Here is a 25,834-nt window from a genome sequence, read left to right as displayed (position 1 = left end):
GCTGTGTCACCCAGAAGCAGATGCTCCGGTGCGGAGACCCGTCCTAGAGCCCTGCCAAGGGCCCACTCCAGCCTCAATAGCCGAGTTATGTATAAATGCACCCAAACATATGGGGAGAGCTTTGGGAAGCCTACCCGCCCGGAGTATCCCTATCCACAGTAGATAGTACAGAGGAAATTGGTTCATGATCCTGAATAATGATAATGCGGCATTAATGTTTTGTTTTCATAACTTGATAAGTGTTGCATTGAAATGGACATCTGGGCACCTGTTGTGCACCCTAACAGAATAAATACGACCACAGGATCCCAAAACCTGTCGTGCATGCAGAAGTAACGAAGAGTGGACTGAAGCACGCCCAGAGCCTACATTGGGGGTTTGAGGCAGGTCTCCCATATTGATGTCTTTTCCTAATTGTTGCACTTGGTCGAAGTTATGCAAAGTGCAAAAAGCCAAAGTTTTATTGTCTTTTATGCTACTAAAAGTATTATATGTCTTAATGTAAATGATATAAGAGTTTGTAACGTTCAAGAAACCATGCCTCCCATAAAGGGAAGAAATGTTAATGTTTTACAGCATCACAAAAATTTGCAGTCATCACCGTTGTATTGTTTTCTTTGCCGCCCGCGGATGTGCTGGGATTCGCTCTGGGGGAGTGTGGCACCCCTGAGGCTTCAGTCACCACAGGGTACTGCACCTCACCAGAGTTGCAGTATTCATTCCGGGTACGGAGGAGGTCATTGCCAGTAAACCACCACAATCCACCACAACACACCGTTAGATGCCCTCTCACTGGGACTGGGCTAGGGTAGAGACATTGGAGGGTAGCCATCACTAATGTAGTGGACTCTCTGCTCACTAGTTCAGGAACCCAAGGGGGAGGAGCTTGACACAGGGAGCAAGGCAACACACACACTTAAACAGTTAAGGCCACTTTACACACAGAGATAAATCTGCGGCAGATCTGTGGTTGCAGTGAAATTGTGGACAATCAGTGCCAGGTTTGTGGCTGTGTACAAATGGAAAAATATGTCCATGATTTCACTGCAACCACAGATCTGCCAAAGATTTATCTCTGTGTGTAAAGTGGCCTTTAGACTCTGACACTGGATGGTGAAAGACACGGAATAAGTGAGGCGTAGGAGAACACGGTCGCTGAGGGGAGAGCTGCGCCATAACTCCCTCAGGACCGAGCGCAGACTACAGGGTGCAGAGCCCTAGGCTGGTGGGCACTTCACGTCCCACCAGCAGTATCCGCCGGGCAGAGGATTTCAAGTCTTCTGGCCCACACCAAGCGCCCAGGGCACAGCAGCATATACAGCCAGGAGTTGTGACAAAAGAGCAGCACCAGTAACGAACTTGCGCTGCCTGCCATATGGGACAGGAATGCAGCCCATTCAAGGACTCAGGTCCCAGCTTAGCTTCGAGTCTCAGGGACTCACACAACACAGCGCAGGAAGGAAGGATTCACATCACGAAACACCTAACAAGGATCGGCTGGAGTCCATGACAGCGGAGTCCGGTATCCCAAGGGCGACGACATCTCAGTGAGTAAAGAACTTAAACTGCAACCCTGTGTCGTCCAATCCTTCTCACGCCTTTGCTCCTTTAATAGAGTGGACTACTACTCCCAACCTCCCTGGTGGCCTGAACTCTGCCTGTGGAGAGCTGTACCAACCTATCTGCACTACCATCTGCCCTCAGAGGAAACGTCTTGCAGCGGTGGCTCCTAACGGTATTTTCACACTTGTCTCATCCGCCAGGTCTGTTGCTGCTTCGAAACGATGCATCCGTCAATTTCTGTGTTGCTAACGGACCCAATGGATGAGTTATTTCGCAGGAATCCGTCAGCGGCACTACCACCCCCATCATCACCTCACACACTGGCACTACCGCCCCCATCATCACCGCACACATCGGCACTACAACCCCCATCACCGCACACACCGGCATTACCGCCCCCATCATCACCGCACACATGCAGGCACTACTGCCACCATCATTACCGCACACATAGCCACTACCGCCCCTATCATCACCACACACACGCAGGCACTACCGCCCCCATCATCACAACACACGTGCAGGCACTACCTCACCCATCATCACCGCACACACTGGCACTACCTCAGTGATGTCACCGCTGACAGCGCGATTCACTTCAGTTGCTGCGTAGAGCTCACAGGAGTGGAGGTGTTCTACTGCCACTCCTGTCAGCTTCATTTAGCAGAGCTGAAAGCGTCGTGGGACATCGTGTGGATTACGCCGGACCTGTAGGGGTATGTGGGGATTAATAAAGTGGTGAAAGAGGGTGTTTTTTTGTCTTTTATTCCAAATAAAGGATTTTTTTGGGTGTATGTGTTTATTTACTTTCACTTACAGGTTAATCATTGGGGTGTCTCATAGACGCCTGCCATGATTAACCTAGGACTTAGTGGCAGCTATGGGCTGCCATCAATTCCTTATTACCCTGATTGCCACCGCACCAGGTCAATTCGGGATGACACATTAAGCGTTCCCTCCGCCTGGCGCTACGTCAAAATAATGACTCCGTGTCGGCCAGGGGATGCAATGCAGACACTTGCGTCACAGTGCGTCGTCAATACAAGTCTATGGAGAATAGCGCAGGCCGTTAACAGACTGCGCTATTTTCCATAGCGGCGGATTGCGCTGAACGCAAATGTCAAAACACCCTAAGATAGCCACAAACCACAGGTGGCATCACAAATACAAACTATACTTCACTGTAAATAACCCCTCCATCTTTATTGACACCGCCGGGGTCACGGAACCGGGCCTGGCCGCTGTAACATCCCAAACCACTTTACACCAGCCTGGTGACAAGTAACCCCCAGACCTCATTGGCGTGTCATTAAATAATACAGTCTTTTGTAACATAAAAGCATAAAACAGTAACATTTATCCATAATCACTTTTCATGTAGCGGCAAAAAAAAAAAAATGGTAGCAGTGGGAGGTAAATGGGGGTGATTTGGGGAAAAACATAATAATTTTCAGTAGTTTGTGTTTTGAGATGAGTAGGAAATACATTTATCATTTGAAAATTTTGAATAAAAGTATCAGAAATACAGAATAAAGGTAACAGAATAAATACAGAGCAACCTTGAAGAAGACACTTTCATACACAGAGTGCACAGATCCCGGCTGAGGCTTCCTGTGGCATCATGTGCTGATTTATTTGTAGCCCTGGTGTCCAGTGGAGTCATAGTAACAGTCATTCGTCTCTGGGACAGAGCAGCTTGTGCTCTCCAGTGACGGCGAGTGTCACATGGTGGCTTTGATTGGCATTGACGTTTTTCCTACAGGGAAGGCGGCCTGCAATGTCAAACGGAAGTGGATGTGAAGGTGACTTGTGCCAGTTCCATAGTCACCACTATGTACAAAGAAACCAGCATCTTGTAACGTGCTGGTGAGAAAATGTATTCTTTTACATTGGTAGAAAGAAAAAATATATAAAGTGAATGGAGAAGACCTGCGGGTATTTTCCGGACTGTTTTGTCAACCTCCTTGTTTTTTTGCTCAGGTTTTGAAAGAATGAGCAGGTCAATTCTTTGCAAAAGCTAAAGCAAAAAACTGTGGCAATGCTGCAGGTTATTTCCTGGCAAAAGACGAGCCTTTGCTGCAGAAAAAAACCTGACCAAAAACTCCCTGTGTGAACATAGCTTCAGGCTCAGTTTTTTTTGCTTTTTTTTTCTTGCAGATTTTAATCACTCTGCAAAGGAGAATGCATCCCAGCAAAGTATATGAAAATCCTGAGGTGCTGTTCACATGTTGCAGAATTTTTTTTCCTTGTAGATTTTGGTGCATAAAAAATCTGCACCAAACAATTGACATGTCAATTGTTTCAGCATTTTTTTGTAGCGGTTTCCCTATCAGAATGCAAAAAAGGCATCAAAAAGGCATAAAAAAAAAAACAAAAACACAAAACCGCAAGTTTTTTTCTGCAGCTTTTTTTTCCTGCCAAGAGATGCAGTTTTGGATGCAGAAAATCTGCAAGGTGGGAACATACCCCTCAGGTGATCATGGAAGTGACAATAGTTTCACAGCTGCTTATTAAGAAAGCATTTGATGTTTTACAAATAAAAATAGTGCTGCCCCTGAGAATGGGGCATTTTACCTCTGGGAATGGGGCTGAGCGGAATATCTGATAATGAATATTCACAACTTCTATATTAAATGTCCCTTTACTGTAAAAAATGGACTTGCGTTAACGTTGTATTAAAAGGTTTAATCACTTTTATTTTTGCCACTATCAGTCCAGGTCAAAACTGTACATTAAGGATAAGTGAAAACTCTCTATTAGGGCGCCAGGGGTCTTCCTATTATTTCCAGCATTATTCTGATTCCTCATCGCCTCTGTCCTTTCTTAGATCACCCAGCATGCTATTAATATGGGTACATGCCGTGACAAAAAGCCGTTCCACTCTGCAGCAGATAACATTAAATGTCCTTTAAATGTCCCTATGTGAATCATGGGGGTCTCCATGAAGCAACATGTCTCCCGTGCCCCCGGTGCCCTCTGATCTGGACACAGCAGCCAATTATAAGTATCCTCCAAGATCCCACCCCTGGGGGAGATCTAGTGTCTTTATAAAGAGGAGCTGGTCCGTCACTCGTCCTATTTTGGCTGTCAGTGCAGACGGGGAGCTGCCTGGAGAAGGACTGACATTGTAGTGTAAGGAAGCAGGTGCTTCAGCTCTACCACTTTCAAGATGGGTGACCAAGCCATCAGCTTTCTCAAGGACTTTTTAGCTGGAGGTATTGCTGCGGCCATTTCTAAGACGGCTGTGGCCCCAATTGAGAGAGTGAAACTTTTGCTGCAGGTAACAAGATTATTATTACTTTTATTATCATTTGTAGGCGCACTAGTGGTATTTGATGTAATAGTATGCTCAGTTATGATATATAAGATGTACTATATTGGGGTAATCGTGCGTTTATCTGTATAATTTGATAATCACTATAATTAGATGTTTGCACATGTTTTCTGCTCAGGGGCAGACATATCATTGGGGCTCTCTGTGCAGCTGCACGGGGCCAAAGAGGTAATGGGGGCCATTTCTACCTCCAAAGTAGGTGAGATTGTGAATTTTGATGAGTTATTGGACTGAATAGCACCCATAACCTGTTATTGCACAGGGGCCCTCTTCTGTCCGTGTCCACCATTAGTAAATATGTGCACCCTCATATTCCCAGAACACGTTTTCCTGTAAGCAGAAGGGTACACGGAGCTCAGAAGGTCATAAGACGAACAAGCCATAGTGTCAGAATACACAGGAGCCAGAATGGGCAGGGGCCAGATCTGCAGGGAGGGCACTACATGGCAAGCCTGGAGTGACTAAATATGGAAAGTGTCCCCTGCTCTGCCCATTGACTGTTTTTAGAACGGTCACATGGTTGCCCTGGAACACATGCCAAGTCAGTCAGACGCTGGCATCTTACAAGGGACACCGTAATAATTGTTTTTTATGTGATTTATGTGCCCTGAGAAAACAAATGCCTGTTACAGCACGTCTAGGATTAATAGTGTATTTCATAGTAATAGTAACAGACTATGTAATAGTGTGGAACAATTTACTCGATTAATTGATTGCAAATATAAGTAGCTTTTACATTATGATTATCATGATATCAGTTCTCAATAAATATTTAAAAATAAATTCTTTTCAACATTGTATAGAATAAGTAAAGATGATGTTTTCCAGGGTCAAGATATTGATTGGACATCAATATTGGGGATCTGACTCTTGGAACTCGCACCAATCAGCTTTTGAAGATGCCTGCGTGTGTCTTATTGTAATGAATGGGACATCATTATGATAAATCACAGCACCTCTACTAAGCAGACGTGAGAGACAGAGCAATGTAAACTTGAAAGGCATCTGCCAGCAGGTTTTTGCTATGTACGCTGAAGACAGAATGCTGCAAGGGTTAAAGCATAGAATTCAGGGATGCCTGTGTTGTCAAGGTCCAACCTGTTGTTTTCCTGGAATGTTTGTATGTTTATTTGGCTAGGACCCCACTTTGCGTTCATCTACTTGCAGTTCTAAACGCACGTTTTGGGCTTAATTGATTTGACCAAAGTTGCCTTTTTCAGAAATTTAGCGCTGAAAACGCATGCGTATTTACCGCGTTTTAGATGCGTTTTCAGCGCTTTTTACCTGCTTTTCCACCTGCGTTTTGATAGATGCGTTTTTAACATCATGACACTGCTAAATAAAGTTTAAATATTCAAACTCAATGAAAAAATTGGAAAAAAAGAAAAATCATCTATATTTTTGTGAAAAATAATGAAAATAGATTAATTTAATGAAATTATAGCGGTAATATGATATTTAATGGAAAAATAGCAATAATTTATTAAAATTCTTAGTTTTAATTGTCGAACTATGTGTGTGTGTAAAGGGACATATGAAATCGTTATTTTGATGTCCAAAAAGCATGTTTTCTGCACTGGAAAAGCAGGTAAAACGCAGGAATTTGCTGGAATCTTGGTTTTTGCCATTTCTCATTGACTTCAATGTTAGCAAAACGCACCCAAAATGGCAAAAACAATTGAAATGTTGCTTCTTTGAACGCATGGTTTTTGCCACAAAATATACAAATTAAACGCAGCGTTTTGAAACGCAAAGTGGGGTCTAGAAATCCCCATTTTCCATAGACTTCGCTGGGAAATCAAAACGCATGCCTTTTGGCATGAAAAAGGTGCTTCTCAAAACGGACCTAAAAAGCACCAAAAACGCAAAGTGGGGCCCTAGCCTTTAAGCAGCAAGACACAAACAGGATGTATCAATGCTCAGACTACAATACCACACGCATGGTAGTCCAGCTCTCCTCCTCCTCTGATTTGCACCTCACTATCAATGCTCAATTTCTATACAGGTAAAATATATCTTTGTACCATGTTAGCCAGTAGAGATAAAAAAAATTGTTTAAAAGAACTGAGAGTCCTCAGTGGTTGATACCTTTTAATGGCTAACTGAAAAGATGGTAATATATCTATATACAATTTCTATAGAGAGCCTGACTTATCCGAATAATAAGGCATCGATATTCTGATCCATAGGAACCCCCTTCATGTAGTCTCTTTTAACAAGGGTTCTTGCCCTGATATCACACACATCAGGTAAGGCCAGAGTCACACTTACGAGTGCCTCGCGCGAGTCTCTCATTGAATCATCCGGCACGGACTCGCACTCTCCTGACAGGAGTGTGTCGGTTGCATGTATGTCTATGCAGCTGAGATGCTCCTGTCCTGAGCGTGTGAGTCCATGCCGGTTGATTCAATGAGAGACTCGCACGAGTTACATGCGAGGCTCTCGCAAGTGTGACTCTGGCCTAACAGTAGTTGTATGGAGTAAAATAATCCTGCTCCTTCTCAGATCCTCTGCAAGTTATTACTGTCTTGAGAAAATTATCAAAAATTACCTGTTGTTTAAAGCAGATTTATGTGTTACATGCACATTTTATGAATTTATGGCAATGTTTTTCACATTATGCTCTTTATTTAAAAAAAAAAAAATAATAATAATTACTGGTAATCTTGCAATTTTCACACTCTCCACTGGGGCATTTTTAGTTACATACTTCCTGGTCCTTCAGGAAGAGTTTACAGCAGTTTCCTTATCATCAGAGGCGGAATTGCAAAGGCACTTAACACCTCTATACACAGCTGATGACACAGTACACCTTGTTCTCCCTTCCTTCAAAATGACCTTTGCATATTCTCATTGGAAGCTTCAATACATAAGACAGGGCTAGAGTCTGCTCATTGGAGATGGATTTCCTGAAACTACAGGAAGTGAAAGTCTCATAAAGCCCTAGTGGCCAGTCTGAACACTGCAAGATTTTGATTTTTTTAATAAAGATTGTGATATGAAAAAAAACATTGGCAAGAATTAAAAAAAATAAATACATTTAACACAAAAACGTAATTTAAACAATGGGTTATGTTCTAATAATAAACTCTATTCATTCTATTTCAGGCTGGGACATGTTTTTTCAGTCAGCTTTACTGACTTAACATCCAGAAAAATCCCAGCCCTATAATCACTCATGTATCTTATGTATCTAATCTATACCTACATACAACTGTGAATGGCATTAGACTGTAGAAAATTGTATAAGGGTCTTCAGGTTCAGTAGTATTATAATTGGAGTTGATTTACATAATCCAGATAAATCTATTATTATACTAATGGTCTATGTTTGTACATAATATCTATTTAATTTGCTGTTCTGGATTTTGACCCCTGCGATCTGGCGTGTCACATCGCCAACGAGATCGCTAGCGATGTCGCAGCGTGTAAAGCACCCTTAACCCTAAGTTAACAACTCATAGCTCATCACACTGCCATAAAGCCATTCCATGTCCTTCAGGACATAAGCCTTCCTGGATGTCATTCCTGAGGACACACAGGGACACATTTGATTACTGTTTGTGACTTTCTGGCTACAACGTTAACTAGAAACACATTACTTCAATTAATAAGTAAACCCGCAGAGAGCTGGTGGTGACATATGAATCAATCAGGCTGGTAGACCTAAAGATGGAGTCCCACTATGCCGTGGTCAAATCTAATTACCTGTTCTGGTTCCCTGAAAGAAGTAGAAAACATCAGACACTCAACACTCCTATTAGTTTTTTACTTTTAGGACACAATCTTTTATTTACTTATTTCAATTGTTCATTATCAGTGGTGCTGCGGTGCAAAACTCAACTCATACGTCTGTTACCAGTAGCATTCCCATATCCTTAGCTCTTGGCGTTACTGTTCTCCATGGATAATACTAAGACATATCAGCCATCTATCTGGGGATGTTACATTGCAGACAACTTATTAGGCCTTATATTCTCACCTTGTGTCTTGAGAAGCACACCAGCTTTCCGGTCTCTTCACTTCCTTGTCGTTGGGGGAGGGGTGCACTACCTATTGAGAGACAGTGACAGTTCAGGTTCAGTAGTCTTGTCCTACTGCTGAGTTCCTGATTGCTACTGTGACTGTGACGGCAGATGGTGTTGTCATTCTCTGGTGGCCGAACGTTTTTAGAAATAAAAGCTGTACACTACGTACGATAAAAGCTTTGACAGTAGGAGAATGGCAGATAGAAAAAAAGCAATTAACTTGCCGACACACATTTTCATGCTAACTATACAAATTTCACAACATGTGAATACCTGTTTAAAAGCCCTGAGCAAAGAGAAACTATAGAAAAAGTCTGCCTTTATTGAGAACCTGGCTGTCACACTAGATACAGGAAAGTACCAAGCAAACGGCAAAAGGGAAGAAAAACCCTGTGTTTAGGGAAGGGGAAGATGGTGACCACTGACCAATTCTATTGCTGGGGTCCCACAACACCCTAGATGGGTTCCGCACTTATGCGCCTAGCTGGATACCTGGCCTTAGGTATCCCTAGTGCTGGGTCCTAAATAGGGAATGGATGGGATGAGGTCTTCATCAAGCCCACTAAACACTATGAAAGACATGAGGACACACGGGGAAAATGCATGAACTACTTATCTACAGATGACTCGGGTAGAAGTTCAGCAAATTTTTCAGCAACGATACCACAGAGGAGTGCAAGCCACCTGCTTGCAACCAGGTCTTGCATGAACTGAATAATATCATCAGCACAGTCCAAGGAATGAAGGGGTACTTAAGCACCAAGAGATTACTGATGATCAGCAGCTGGGTGGAAGGTGAGCTCCTGCTGGGTCCAAAAGGGTAAGAGATTAAAATCCAATAGGAAAGCTACCTATCACAATGAATACTGACAGCAGGAACAATAGAAAGTCAGGGAGCATTCTGCATAGTGAATTGCTGTGACCTTCTATTGCCAGAAACCACATGACTATCTGTCACCCGTGACACTGGTATTTTGTAATGCTTCATTTCCTTGAGATGCCACTGCAGAAGAACTTAACAATTGCTGCCAGACTCCTAGATAGATTACAGTCGGGGGTCATAAAAGAATAAAAAGTTATTAATAACTAGATGGTGGACCGATTCTAACGCATCGGGTATTCTAGAATTTATTTTGTAGTTAATGTATGATTTTTGACTAATAATGGAAGGAAGACACAGTATATTTTTATTTATTATTCTTATGTCATAATCTGTGAAAGATACCCACATAGACAGTGGTAGCGAATGATCAAGTAGAGTCAAGGAAAGAAGTCAGGTCAGGGCAATGTCAGAGTATGTGGCCCCATCCTGTGATTGCCGCCATCCTGGTATGTGTCCCCATCGTGGTATAGACAGGATCCTTGTGTATGCAGCATCCTGGTCTGTGTCCCATCCTGGTATAGTCTCCATCCTTGTATGGCCCTCATCCTGGTACGTGGGCTGATGCTTTGATGTGGCCCCATGCTGGTATGTGCCCCCATCGTGGTGCAGCCACCATCCTGACATGTGCCCCCATCCTGGTCTGTGTGGGCAATCTGGTGAAGGCAGCCTCCCGGTATAGGCACCATCCAGAATGTTTCCTAAGGTGTCCCTTGTACCTGTCCGCCGGCTGCTCGCTCCTGGGCAGCGTCCGCTTTGCTTTTGCACTGTGGCCGGTGGTGAGTTGCAGGCTGTGGCGTTGGGAGGTGTGGGTTGGCCTGGTATGTGGGCTGATGCTGTGATGTGGCCCCATGCTAGTATGTGCCCCCATTGTGGTATAGGTAGGATCCTTGTGTATGCAGCATCCTGGTCTGTGTCCCATCCGGGTATAGTCTCCATCATCCTGGTATGTGGGTTGATGCTGGTATGTGGCCCCATCGTGGTATAGGCAGGATCCTTGTGTATGCAGCATCCTGGTCTGCGTCCCATCCGGGTATAGTCTCCATCCTTGTATGGCCCCTATCCTGGTATGTGGGTGTCTGTGTAGGGCGTTGTTTGTGTTGCACGGTGTGTGTGTATTGCGTTCTGTGTGTGGTGCGGTGCGTATGTGGGGTGATGTGTGTGTGTTGTGGGGGGGTGTTTTGTGCGGTGTGTATTTGTTTGTGTGCCGCGGTGTGTGTGTGTGGGGGCGTGTGATTGTGGTGCGGTGTGTGTGTGTTTGTGTGCGGCTGTGTGTGTGTGCGCCGTGTGTGGGTGGTTGTGCATGTGTGGGGAGCACGTTTGATATGAGTGGGGTTGTGTGTGTGTGTGGTGATTTGTGTGTGCCAGTGTGTTTGTTTGTGTTGGGCTGTGTGGGAGTCGTGGTGTGTGTGTGTGTTCATTTCCCGCTGGCCATGAATAGTAATGATTGGCTCATGAGCACTCCGGGACGCTGCTCTCCCACTAACCACGGATGAATGCAGGGGAAGCACATGGCTACTTAAATATTAACACTGCTGTGAATGTTAAGTAGCCATGTGCTTCCCCTGCATTTATCGTTGGTTAGTGGGAGAGCTGCGTCCCTGAGTGCTGGATTCCTAGTGCGCCGCAGCTGCATCTTCTCCTGTCCCCGTCCCTCTATGTATTTCTGTGGCGCGGGGAAGCCCTGCAATGCTGCAGCTGCGTCTCCGACGGTCCCCGTCCCTCTGTGTCTCTGTGGCGTAGTTGCGTCACTGACCTGCGCTTTGGGGCCTCCTGTGGGTTGGGGCTTACTGTGCTCCGTCGCGTCGGGTGTAGGGAGCTTCCATGGCGGTGTCCCTTGTACCTGTCCGCCGGCTGCGTCATGGCGTTGTCAGGGTTTCGGCGAGTTGGCGTGTCCTAACTGAGCTGTCGTCGCTGCTGATTGGGTGTGGGTAAAGTAAGGTGTGGGTGCGTGGGGGATGTGATGCAGGGCCGCTGCTGATTAGGTGAGGTGGAGTGAGGGGTGGGTGTGGGGGGGTGGTGTACGGCCTGTTGGAGCTGTGTGGGCGTGGTTTAGGCGGTTTCAGCATATGACATCATTTCTTGGACAGACAGACAGAATAGGGCATTTTATATATATATATATATATATATATATAATTTTATTTATATAGTAATAAATGATTATTCAGCCCTAAAGCATGGTCCTGTCACCTTATTGTTATATTGTAACATTGAATGATAAAGTTATTACCGTTCTTCATGACAAACTGCATCAGGTTACTTTCCTAAAAATCTGGATGGGAAATTCACAGCATGTCCACCCTGTGCGAATATATCCAAAAAGACGCACAGAAGTGCTGCTATTTCTGGAAGAAAACAGCCACGTTATTCTACCCTCATAAAAGTTATTTAAGTGCGGTGTTAGTCCATATCACTGATTTACCATGTCGTGTACTTATGTGTTAGATGACAAGGAACTAAAGCGGGCTTCACACGCTACGATATCGTTAATGAATTATCGTCGGGGTCACGGTGTTTGTGACGCACATCCGGCGTCATTAACGATATCGCAGTGTGTGACACTTATGAGCGACCTTAAATGATCGCAAAAGTGGTCAAAATCGTTTGGCGCGGAGAGGTCGTCCTGAAACAAAAAATCGTTTTCTGCTTATTAGCCATGTTGTTCGTCGTTCCTGCGGCACCACACATCGCTGTGTGTGACACCGCAGGAGCGACGAACATCTCCTTACCTGCCTCCACAGGCAATGCGGATGTTACGTCCCGTTCATCTCCGCCCCTCCGCTTCTATTGGACGCCTGCCATGTGACGTCGCTGTGACGCCGCACGAACCGCCCCCCTTAGAAAGAAGGTGGTTCGCCGGCCAGAGCGACGTCGCAGGGTAGGTAAGTGCATGTGACGGGGGTAAGCGAGGTTGTGTGGCATGGGCAGTGATTTGCCTGTGTCGCACAACCGACGGGGGCGGGTACGATCGCTTGCTATCTCGCTAGCGAGATTGCAGCGTGTAAAGCCCGCTTAAGAGCTGTGAGCAGTGACCAAGGGATTAGTAATAATTTTCAGAGCTTTTTGGTCCGGAGACTTACAGAAGAGATGTGTTTTGGCACCTGGAAGGGTTGAAAGTGAGATACTTTGTGGTTTGTATAAGTGAGAGTATGGGCAAAGTAAAGAGCAAAGTGTAACCAGAGCAAAGGAGGCATGTAGGATGGTGGCTTCAGATTATCTTAGAAGGGTTGTCCCCATTCAGAAGAGTTTTTCCTTTAGTAGGAAAAAAACTCCTGTGCTTTACTTAGGCCGGTTTCACAAATCTGGCTTTTCGCCGGTTTGCCAGTTCCGGCGCACGTCAGTACAGTGTATACAGTACAGTGGCAGTGCTATAACTTCCGAGTCACATGCTCCGGTCACATGCTGTCATGCTTGTTGCGCTGCCATTGTACTGTATACACTGTACTGGCGTGAGCCTGAACCGGCAAAAAGCCGGATGTGTGAAACTACCCTAAGGCTGCTTTCACACATCAGTTTTTCGGCATCAGGTACCATCCGGCGAAAAAACTGATGCGACGGATCCGGCGAAAAAACAGATCAGTTGCATCAGTTTTTTCCATCAGTTTCTTCAGTTTTTTGACGGATTTGTTGTGATACTGAGCATGGCCGTATCCCTTTTTTTTGCCGCATTACGCCGGATTCGGCGTCCATAGGCTTCTATTATAAAACACGCCGGATCTGGCGCGATACGATTTTTTGCCGGAGACAAAAAAATTTCCCCTCAGCGTTCCATCCGGCCACTGGACAAGCAAATTTTGAACACAAGGCCATCCAGCACAATCCGACGCTAATAGAAGTCTATGGGGGAAAAAACGGATACGGTGGCAGCAGACGCCGGATCCGTTTTTTCAGGTTTTTGCCGGGTTGTGCCTGATGGCAAAAAACTGATGTGTGAAAGCAGCCTAAGGCTAGTTTCACACATCCGGCTTTTCGCCGGTTTGCCGGATTCGGCGTATGCCAGTACAGTGTATACAGTACAATGGCAGTGTGACAAGTGCCGGTCAAATGCTGTCATATGACCCGAAAGTTGCGGCGCTGCCCTTGTACTGTATACACTGTACTGGCGTGCGCCGAATCCGGCAAACCGGCGAAAACCCGGATGTGTGAAACTAGCCTTTACCCTGCCTGGGTCCAGCACTGAGTCTTGGTGGCTCAGCTGCCTTCAAATGAAGAATGGGACGAGTCAAAAAAATATATACTTGATGTCTTCAGGATAGTTAAAGGTTTAATCGTATATTACTATAGCTATTGCAGCCTTAGGCTGAGAGAGCGCATTCAGGGGTAAGAACAATGTTCCCTTATATAGAAAGTAACAAGATTGTGGATGTCTGCTATTTCTGCTATGTGGGTTTTCTGATATTTCTGCATCTGATTATTGCTACTTTCTCTGCTGTGGCAGTGCTGTGGCAGTTTCTGGTCAGTAATCCCTAACCTTTCTGACCTTGAGAGCCACATTCAGCTCAACAACCCCCCCCCCCCGCTCCTCACAGTAGTGACACCCCATTACCATTACCCATTCCCCATTACCAGTATGACAGCCAAAGCTTCTGCGAGCCACACTGCATGGGCCCAAGAGCCAGATCCAGCTCTGAGAGAAGGTCGGGAGGCACATCCAGTACCTGCCCCCCGCTCCTCAGAGTAGTGACACCTAGAGCCCCCATTAGGCCCCACTCACACTTGCGCTATTTTGACGCAAACAGAATCCGTCAGTAATGTAGTACAGTTAATTTATTTACAGTGGAAGCGCAACACCATGTGGACACAAGCGGGTACTGCATGACACACACACTCGGCATATTAACGCGCTTCCACTGTAAATAAATGAACTGTACTACATTACTGACGGATTCCGTTTGCGTCAAAATAGCGCAAGTGTGAGTGGGGCCTTACCAGTATAATGACAGCCAAAACTTCTGCGAGCCACACTACATGGGCCCAAGAGCCACATCCAGCCCTGAGAGAGGGTTGTGAGCCACATTCAGCTCTGAGAGAGGGTTACATCCAGCTCTTGCCCCCTCCGCTCCTCACAATGACACCCAGAGCCCCCATTACCAGTATAATGACAGCCAAAGCTTCCGTAAGCCACACGTCATAGGTCCGCGAGCCACATGTGGCTCCCAAACCACAGGTTGTGAACCCCTGCATTAGATAAAGGGGGTCATTTTATTTGGTTCTTTCAATAAGCATTTTTTTGCTCGTATTTTCCGTTGTTAAAGCACTGAAGAAAACATGAGGGGGGTTTTCACCTGTGGAAATACTAAAAAAAAATGCAGAAAACAACATCATGGCGTCTTTTTATCCTTCCCATAGACTTGTAAGTATTGAGCATCTTTGTGGCAGAGAATGTCTGGAGAACATATGTCACTTCTTTTAAGTGCTTTTGAAAGCCCTAAATGTCTAAACGACTGAACATATACCATCATATGAACAAGTGGTACTTACATAAACAAATTAACATATTGATTTCTAAGTGTTTTTTTTGTTTGTTTACACACAGAAAACAGTGGAAATAGATGCAGTGTGTACACACTCCTACCATTAGGGTACCTTCACACTTAGCGATGCAGCAGCGATCCGACCAGCGATCTGACCTGGTCAGGATCGCTGCTGCATCGCTACATGGTCGCTGGTGAGCTGTCAAACAGGCAGAACTCACCAGCGACCACTGAACAGCCCCCAGCCAGCAGCGACGTGCAAGCGACGCTGCGCTTGCACGGAGCCGCCGACTGGAAGCTGCGGAGACTGGTAACTAAGGTAAACATCGGGTATGGTTACCCGATGTTTACATTAGTTACCAGCGCACACCGCTTAGCTGTGTGTGCAGGGAGCAGGGAGCCGCGCACACTGAGCGCCGGCTCCTTGCTCTCCTAGCTACAGTACACATCGGGTTAATTAACCCGATGTGTAATGCAGCTACATGTGCAGAGAGCAAGGAGCAGCGCACACTGCTTAGCGCTGGCTCCTTGCTCTCCTAGCTGCTGTACACATCGGGTTAATTAACCCGATGTGTACAGCAGCTACATGTGCAGAGAGCCGGAGCCGGCAGCACAGGCAGCGTGAGAGCTGCGGAGGCTAGTAACTAAGGTAAATATCGGGTAACCACCTTGGTTACCCGATGTTTATCTTGGATACAGCTTACCTCAGCTGTCAGACGCCGGCTCCTGCTCCCTGCTCGCTTCATTTGTCGCTCTCTCGCTGTCACACACAGCGATCTGTGTGTCACAGCAGGAGAGCGGCTTTGAAGAAAACGAACCAGGGCTGTGTGTAACGAGCAGCGATATCGCAGCAGGGGCCAGATCGCTGCTCAGTGTCACACACAGCGAGATCGCTAATGAGGTCACTGCTGCGTCACAAAAAGCGTGACTCAGCAGCGATTTCGGCAGCGAGCTCGCTGTGTGTGAAGCACCCCTTAGTCTACCATGTGAGTTTTCAGGCCTACATACAGTAAATACTTACCTTTTATTCCCTTTTTTCTCTTTAGGTCCAGCATGCCAGCAAACAGATTTCAGCCGAGATGCAATACAAGGGAATCATGGACTGCGTGGTCCGAATTCCCAAAGAACAAGGCATTATTTCCTTCTGGAGAGGCAACCTTGCCAATGTCATCCGTTATTTCCCAACCCAAGCTCTCAACTTTGCCTTCAAGGACAAGTACAAGCAAATCTTTCTGGGCGGTGTAGACAGGCACACTCAGTTCTGGAGGTTCTTTGTTGGTAACCTGGCATCTGGAGGAGCCGCTGGTGCCACGTCCTTGTGCTTTGTGTACCCTCTGGATTTCGCCAGAACCCGTCTAGCTGCTGATGTGGGTAAAGGTCCAGCCCAGAGAGAGTTTAGTGGCCTTGGAGATTGCTTAGCCAAAATCTGGAAGTCAGATGGTGCTAAAGGTCTCTACCAGGGATTCAATGTGTCTGTCCAGGGCATCATCATCTACAGAGCAGCCTACTTTGGTGTCTATGATACTGCTAAGGGTAAGAAAAAGCCAATGACAATGTTGAATGTAGATACTATGAAGAATCTTTACTAACAAATGTCATTCACATCAGATGTTATTCCCCAATTATGTAGTCAGATTCAAAATCAGATTAATTTAACCCTCCCCAAACCATTTTTTTTTGTAGTTAGATAAAATAAAAGCATCATTTTCCTTTAAAGGGAATCTGTCAGCAGGTTTTTGCTATGTAATATGAAAGCAGCATGATGTAGGGACAGAGAGGCCGATTCTAATGATGGGTCACTTACTGGGCTATGTGATGTTTCAATAAGATCAGTGTTTTATCTGCAGGAGATTATCACTAGAGGACTAAAGGCCCTGTCACACACAGAGATAAATCTGCGGCAGATCTGTGGTTGCAGTGCAATTGTGGACAATCAGTGCCAGGTTTGTGGCTGTGTACAAATGGAACAATATATCCATGATTTCACTGCAACCACAGATCTGCCAAAAATTTATCTCTGTTTGTGACGGGGCCTTAAGTGTTTCGTGCCATGTAGTCCTCTTTCACTATATAACCATACCCGCAAAACTGACTGGCAGCTTTTTCTCAATGTACAGTATACACAAAAAGCTTGTGTGGGTGGGGTTATACACGGCTTAGTATTGTCAGCACTGATAGATTTGCAGTAGGGAAAACAGTGATTTTATCATAACTGCTGTACCCAGTAAACTAAGTGATACATCACTGGAATCAGGATCTCTGCCCCTACATTATGTTGCTCCAAGATGGAGTAGCAAAAACCTGGTGATAGATTTCCTTTTAAATGTGGTGGTCATGCTATAACATGTTAGACCTAATAAATCGAATGCTCTGTTAGAACACGTAAATCCATAACAACCAGACAGTATAGTAAATCCCTACATCTTTAGCTGCGTTTGCGGTGGCATTATGCCATTATCTCATGCTGTTTGTGATTGTCTTACAGGCATGCTGCCAGATCCCAAGAATGTGCACATTATGGTCAGCTGGATGATTGCTCAGAGCGTCACTGCCGTAGCTGGCCTTGTCTCCTATCCCTTTGACACTGTCCGACGTCGTATGATGATGCAGTCTGGCAGGAAAGGAGGTAAGATCAAATCGCAATCTGGGAACATATTTCCCAAAAACTGGACCTTAATGTTTTTATACTGGAGGATACCTTCAAATTTCTACCTAGAATGGTCTAGTTGAGCTTCTAAGTAATGTTCCATTATTTCAATACTGAATGTGGCGGCAGGGATCACCATCACTCAGCCATCACAAGTGTCTGGACCTGGGCACTTTAGTGCTGACGCCCTAATTTATAGAATCAGACGTGGCATTAACATTATTGGTATGGGTATGTGTACACAGAGCAGATATATGTGCAGATTTTCCGCACACACAACTGCATGTTTTGTCAAGAAAAAAAAGCAGCTGAAAAAATGTGCATTTTTTTTACATTTGCGTGTTTTTTCATGCTTTTTTTTTTTAAGTCATGGCGATCACAAGGGTTCAGGCACTGTACCCCCATGATTGCCACAGAATCTCCGGCTTATGTTACAGCCAGGATCCGGCTCCCGTTGCCCGGTGTGGTGCCTGTGCCATTCCCAGCAGTTTAACCCCCTGAATGCTGAGATGAATGCGATCACAGCACTCAGGAGGGAGGGAGAAGAATCGCTTACCTCTCCCTGGCAATCAGGTCCCTGTAATGTGATCAATGGCACCCGATCGCTGTCATGGCAAACCTGTCATGATGACCCCAGGTTACTGAGCTATGAATCGCCTCACAGACCATGCTGTAAGTACGGTGTGTGAGGCAAAGTGACAGTGCTGCAAGTGCATATAAATGAGATCTCCTCTGAGACGTCTTTTTTCTAAGCTAAACATATCTAACTTTTTCAACCTCTTCTCATATTGGAGGCCTCCATTCCTTGTAATAGTCTAGTTGCTGCCTTTGAACTGACTAACTTTTGAATGTCCTTTTTAAAATGTGGAGCCCAAAACTGGATCCCATATTCCAGATGTGGCCTTACAAGTGATTTATAGAGGGGTAACAATATGTTGGGATAACGGGATCTAATCTCTCTTTTTATACACCCTAAAATCTTGTTTGCTTTAGCAGCTGCTGCCTGACATTGAGTGCTGCTGCTCAGCTTATTTCTAATGAGAATACCCAAGCCCTTCTCCTGTTCTGTAGTCCCGAGTTTACTTCCATTTAATGTATACGCAGCTATAGGATTACTCCGTCCTAGGTGCATTACTTTACATTTATCAACATTAAATCTCATTTGCCAAGTATCTGCCCATTCTGACATCTTATCCAGATCTTTTTGTAATATTGTACTATCAAGGTCAGTTTTTAATGTCCTACATAGTTTGGTGTGATATTCTCCAGAGCAGTGGTCTCCATCCTTTGAGTCATATTCAGCTTTGAGTGATGGTCGCGAGCCATACCCAGCGCCCCCATAACCAGTACAGCTTACCCAAGACCCTATGCCGCCTCCCTTACAGGCAGTATACTTATAACCAACGTTTGCACTATACACCAAGTCAGTATTCTGGCATCCAGCCCCCTCCCCACACTCCTGCACTCAGCAGTATCATCCTATCCCCAGCTTACAATATTTATCCCCCTCCTGTATGCAGATCTGCTCTTCCGCGCTGGACAAGTCATCATCCAGAGATAGGCTATTCATAATGCACCAAGCTGGCAGTCAGTTGTGAGCCACATAGAGATCACGAGCCAGGTTGGGGACACTGCTGTACATATTTCTGCCTTGGGGTGTTTTCATAGTGACAGATTTGTCAGATTTTTTGGTGCCTTGATGTGCAAAAAATCAAGGTAAAAACATTGTGGTTTTTCCATAACATGCAAAAAAAAAATGGCAACATGCAAGAATCACAGCACCAAAAATGAGGACAAAACTGTGAATACTACCATAATATATCGTATTTTTCGCTTTATAAGACGCACCCCAAATTTAGAGATAAAAAAGGTACAAAAAAATAAAAATGGGGTCAGTCTTATACTCCGGTGTTGTCTTACCGGGGGGGGGGGGGCAGCAGTGATGGTGAAGCGGGTCACAGGAGGCAGAGCTTCTGCTGGCACACGCGGCGGGTCAGTGGCTGCAGGTGCAGCGCGTGCGCAGATGGAGCTCTCATCCATGAGCTCCGTCTGCGTACGCACTGTCTCCCGGCACCATCATTTGAAACTGGGACCGCGGACGCACTGGGAAACCTGGCGCACAGCCACCCACCCGCACCGCCAGGCACTCGGCTGCCGCCCACACGCAGGTACAGGCACCCAGCTGCCGCCCGCACACCACAGGTACTCGGTCGCCCGAACGCACCAGATCGCCGCACAGACAGGCCCCCCAGGTAAAGCTATATTCGGATTTTAAGATGCACCCCCCATTTTCCTTCCAAATTTTTGGGAGGAAAAATGCGTCTTATAATCCGAAAAAATACGGTATTTGCTGCAGGGAACACGGCATATACAATGTATGGCAGGGGGGGGGGGACATAGACAGAAAATGACCCCTGTGTAAGAACAATATATAATAATAATAATTTTATTCATTTATATAGTGCTATTAATTCCACAGTGCTTTACATATATGGGCCCTTTTCAGCCCAGCTGCTCATAAAAATGCAAAACTGCACCTGCTTTGTAGGTAGAAATGAGCCCCCTTACCTCTTGGGCCCCTGTGTGGCTGTACAGGTGGCACTAATGATATGTTCGCCCCTGATGAATGGCTATATAGAAGGATTAGGGTGAGTTTTCGAACTTGCTTGTAGGATGTAACTTCTTTCTCTTGCCTTCCTTGGCATCTTTTCCTTATAAAGCCTCAATTAGAGGACAAAGCAGTGCTCTCCTCGACCCTTTGGTCTTGCTTCTTTGCCTATCACATACCCATGAAGGCCCACACTGGGCTGGATGTTACAGACTATATCATTAGCGCTAATAACAGCAGCTGCTCAGAATCGATGATACAGTATATCACAAAAGTGAGTACACCGCTCACATTTTTGTAAATTTTTTACTATATCTTTTCATCGGACAATTTTTACTATATCTTTTCATCGGACAACACTGAAGATCTGACACTTTGATACAAGGTAAAGTAGTCAGTGTACAGCTTGTATAACAGTGTAAATTAGGCGTGACCTCTAAATAAACTGCTGGCAACAAAAGTGAGTACACCCCTAAGTGAACCTTGTCAAATTGTGCCCAATTGGTCATTTTCCCTCCCCAGTGTTATGTAACTCATTAGTGTTCCAAGGTCTCAGGTGTGAATGGGGAACAGGTGTATTAAATTGTCACAGTCTCTCTCTCATACTGGTCACTGTAAGTTCACCATGACACCTCATGGCAAAGAATTTTTTGAGGATATGAAAAAGACTTTTTGCTCTACATAAAGTTGGCCTAGGCTATAAGAATATTGCTAACACTCAAACTGAGCCGCAGCACGGTGGCCAAAGATCATACAGCGTCTTGACAAGACAGGATCCACTCAGAACAGGCCTCGCCGTGGTCAACCAAAGAAGTTGAGAGCACGTGCTCAGCGTGAAATTCAGAGATTGTCTTTTCAAATTAAACATATAAGCGCTGACTGCATTGCTGCAGAGGTTACAGGGGTGCGGAGGTCAGCCTGTCTGCTCAGACCATACGCTGCACACTGCATCAACTTGGCCTGTGTGGCTGTCATCCCAGAAGGAAGTATATTCTAAAGATGATGCACAAGAAAGCCCGCAAATAGTTTGCTGAAGACAAGCAGACTAAGGACATGGATTACTGGAACCATGTCCTGTAGTTTAATGAGACCAAGATAAACGTATTTGGTTCAGATGGTGTCAAGCGTGTGTGGTGACAACAGGTGAGGAGTACAAAGAGAAGTGTGTCTTGCCTGCAGTCAAGCATGGTGGTTGGAGTGTCATGGTTTGGAGCATGAGTGCTGCCGGCTGTGGGGAACTACAGTTCATTGAAGGAACCGTGAATGCCAACATGTACTGTGACATACGGAAGCAGACCATAGTTCCAGCATGTTAACAACCCCAAGCACTCCTCCAAGATGACCACTGCTTTGCTAAAGGAACTGAGGGTAAAGGCAATGGACATGTCTCCAGACCTAAACCCTATTGGGCATCTATGGGCATCCTCAAAGAGAAAGTGGAGAAGCGCATGGTCTCTAACATCCATCAGCTCCGTGATGTCGTCATGGAAGAGGAGTCCAGTGGCTCCTGTGAAGCTCTAGTGACCTTCATGCCCAAGAGAGTGATGACAGTGATTGAAAATAATGGTGGCCACACAAAATATTGGCACTTTGGGCACTGTCAGTTAGGGATGTACTCACTTTTGTAACCAGCAATTTGACATTAATGGCTGTGTGTTGAGTTAGAGGGCACCAAATTTACAGTCGTACAAGCTGTACACTGACTACTTTACATTGTATCATAGTGTCCTATCTTCAGTGTTTTTGTCCCATGTAAATATATAACAACACAATAATTATAAAAACATGAATTATACCGCTGAGGTAGCAGCAGTATCAAAAGAAGAAAGGTTGACAATTTAAGCAGGGTATACTTTACCTACACGACATTGTTAAATGTTAGTTAACAGCCTAGTGTTTACAGTGTTCAGATATGTTCCCAATGAGTTTTTAGAGGAGCTAAAAAAAAAATTTTTTTAATGAAAAACCGCTTTAAGAAGCTCACCCTTTTTGGGGAATTTTTGGAGGACTTTTCTTTTCCAGAAGCAGTTTTGAAGAAGTCTAGAAGCAATTTGGAACTTTTTTTTTTCTGAAGTGTTCTTTGGAGCCTTTTGATTTGACAATGCTTGGTTTGGAGAATTTACCTTCAGGCTTCAAAAAAATGACATGCACTTTTTTTTTTTTATTAGGCATTTTTGTAAACGGTCAGGAAAAAAAAAACCCACTCCATGTGAACAACAACATAGATTTTCAATAGAGTTTTTGATAAATATTTTGGAGAGAATCTGTGTACATAGCCTTAAGGCCGCTTTACACGCAGAGACATCGCTAAAGCGATGTTGTCGGGATCACGAAATTCGTGACGCACATCCGGACTAGTTAGCGATGTCGTTGCGTGTGACACCTACGAGCGATCGAAAAAGGTCGCAAAATTGTGCATCGTTGACATACTCCTCCATTCCCAAATATCGTTGCTGTAGCAGGACGCAGGTTGTTCGTCGTTCCTGCGGCAACACACATCGCTATGTGTGACACCGCAGGAACGAGAAACCTCACCTTACCTGCGTCCGCCCGCAATGAGGAAGGAAGTAGGTGGGCGGGATGCTCCGCTTCTATTGAGTAGCCGCTTAGTGACGCCGCTGTGATGCCGAACGAACCGCCCACTTAGAAAGGAGGCGGTTCGCCGGCAACAGCGACATCGCTAGGCAGGTAAGTACGTGTGACGGGTGAAAGCGATGTGCGGCTATGCGCCACGGGCAGCCATTTGCCCGTGACGCACAACCGACGGCGGCGGGTACGCACACTATCGATAGCGATATCGCAGCGTGTAAAGCGGCCTATAATGTCTTCTGAGTTCAGATTTCTCAATTTATCCTTGAATGTGGCCAGAGAAGAAAATATTAATTGTCTAAAAGTAGAAAATAAGAAGCCGATTCAATTTCAATAAACAATTGTTGTCGATGGCCATTGTTTGATATTGCATCTTAGGGTTCGGTTCCACTTGCGTTTTGCACGGATGAGTGCAACCTGATAAACCTACGGATTGCTCTCATTCTAGTGCAAAACTATGGGTCAGTGTCTATCTGCGATTGATTTCTGATGCCATATCAGCATGCGGAATGAATCACAGCATGCTGTGTTTGGCAGCGAGTTTCGGCTCACGCACCCCCATACAAGTCTATGGGAGCGTGTGAAACATCGCACTGCACTCACAGGTTATACGACTACAGTGCAATATACGCAGAGACAAGCAGCGGAGATGGCGAAAAAGTATTCCCTCCTTCTTCTCTGCACACGTAAAACGATCGCAAGATCACATCACAATCACATGATCCTCGGCTGACGCATCAGAAGCTATACGCAAGTGGAACCATACCCTTAGCGGCATTTACGTAAATAGTCTGAGATTAAATGGCCAAATCTAATCCATTGACAAGTATGCTCCTCTTTGGGGGGAAAAAATAGGTCCTTAAAAGGGTAGAGGATACCTGTGACTTCAGTCTCACATTTTTAATCTTTCTAACTTTCTCTTGTATTTTTTATTGATATCTTTGTAAAACTACATTTCTTTTCCTTAATATTTTGTTTTGTTTCCCCCAAACAGCTGATATCATGTACAAGGGAACAATTGACTGCTGGAAGAAGATTTCCAAAGATGAAGGACCTAAAGCCTTCTTCAAGGGTGCCTGGTCCAATGTTCTGAGAGGCATGGGTGGTGCATTTGTACTTGTATTGTATGATGAAATCAAGAAATATGCATAAATTAACAAACATGTCATGTTAATCCTTTCCTACATATAACTCAAAGACTCAGCGATGCATCTGACTTCAGGGACAACAATCCTATTTCCTAGGGAAATTAACAGAGAGTGAATGGGAGGTATGCAACAAAGACACATAGTAATAGTTTATCATCCTGTGGAGATGTACACTCAAGGATCCATACGTGTAATATTAGTACATCTCATCTCTTATACTTTGTTGCATTTTGTATGCTTGTAGCTGGAAACCTGTGAAACACTAATAAAAGGGAAGACGTTCTGTAATTTATAAATAAAGTGTCTTACAAAGAATATATTGTTCCTCATTTAATTGGCAATAATAGCCTCTCATTGGTTAATAATCGTGACTATCACTATGTACTATATATCCCCAGACAAGTGTCGAGTGCCATCAACATCTAATTGTATACATAGACAATGAACACTCAGATTAACCTATTTTAGAATATTGCTAAAAGACGACTAGAAACCTAATTTTAGTGGAAAAAAGGGGTTTGTATGCACACAATATACTTATTGCATGTAACACCCGTGGTATATATCCATCCAGAAAGAGCTCTTTTAAACCACTGGCCACGGTAAAATAGCAAAAGGGAAAAGGAGATTCCGGATCTTTATGAATAAAATCACCTTTTATTGATGTACATTAAAATCCATGTTTAGCAGAAAAATCAGATACAAACGCGTTTCAGGCGTACGCCCTTGGTCACTGGAGAACCATGGATTTTAATGTACATCAATAAAAGGTAATTTTATTCTTAAAGATTTGGAATCCCCTTTACCCTTTTGCAAATTTTAGTGGGTTACCTTTCCTGTATGATGTATGTTCTTCCACTTTAAGGAACACAAAAATGTTTGCTAGCTTATTATGATCTAGTGAAAGGATATGATTGAGCTTCTAGGTTACAATTTTCTCAAAGCCTAAGGCTATGTGCCCACGCTGTGGAAAATGCGCGGATTTCTAGCGGAAAAGCCGCGGATTTCTCGCGGAAAAGCCGCGGATTTTCCAGAAATCTGCAGCACAGCTACTCCCCAGCCATTTCTATGGCATTTGGGAAATGCTGTGCCCACGCTGCGGATTTTTCCGCAGCGTAAATCGTGCGGAAAAATCTGCAGCATGTCAATTATTGTTGCGGATATTGCCTATTCAATTGAATAAAAAAAAAAAAAAAAAAATCACAAAATCCGCACCTACGAAAAGGTGCAGATTCCGGGGGAAAGCTGCGGATTTTGATGCAGAAAAATCCGCAGATACAGAGTCCCGTGGGCACATAGCCTTAAAGTTGATTTGCCACCAAATTTCGCAATATAAAAAAATAGATCTTTTGGACCCGAATCTGGTGTACTTACTTTGAAGATCCATAGCAAAATTGCTGGAAACCCCTTTTTGAAAGTTTACCCTGAGGTTCCGCCCACCTATCCTGATTGACAGCTCCTCAGTGTGCCTCCCGCTGCTGAGATCTCACACAGTTTAGTACAAGCTGCAGCTGTCAGTGAGTCTGAGCAGGCAGAGACTGAACTCTTTTACTTCCTTTA

At 44.8% G+C, this 25,834-nt stretch overlaps 1 protein-coding gene across 1 annotated transcript; it reads left to right on the top strand.

The window, feature by feature from the left end:
- The first annotated feature begins 4,632 nt into the window (after positions 1-4,632).
- On the top strand, positions 4,633-24,589 carry SLC25A4 (solute carrier family 25 member 4). The gene is made up of 4 exons (XM_075347136.1): positions 4,633-4,843; positions 16,329-16,815; positions 17,768-17,908; positions 24,121-24,589. The coding sequence occupies exons 1-4, from the start codon at positions 4,733-4,735 to the stop codon at positions 24,276-24,278; spliced, it is 897 nt and encodes a 298-aa protein (XP_075203251.1). The 5' UTR covers positions 4,633-4,732; the 3' UTR covers positions 24,279-24,589.
- The last annotated feature ends 1,245 nt before the right edge of the window (positions 24,590-25,834 follow it).

This window comes from Anomaloglossus baeobatrachus, chromosome 1 (genome assembly GCF_048569485.1).
Source record: "Anomaloglossus baeobatrachus isolate aAnoBae1 chromosome 1, aAnoBae1.hap1, whole genome shotgun sequence".
Classification (NCBI taxonomy): domain Eukaryota; kingdom Metazoa; phylum Chordata; class Amphibia; order Anura; family Aromobatidae; genus Anomaloglossus; species Anomaloglossus baeobatrachus.
Note: the sequence above shows the minus strand (reverse complement) of the source record. Positions and strands in the feature narration are given on the sequence as shown.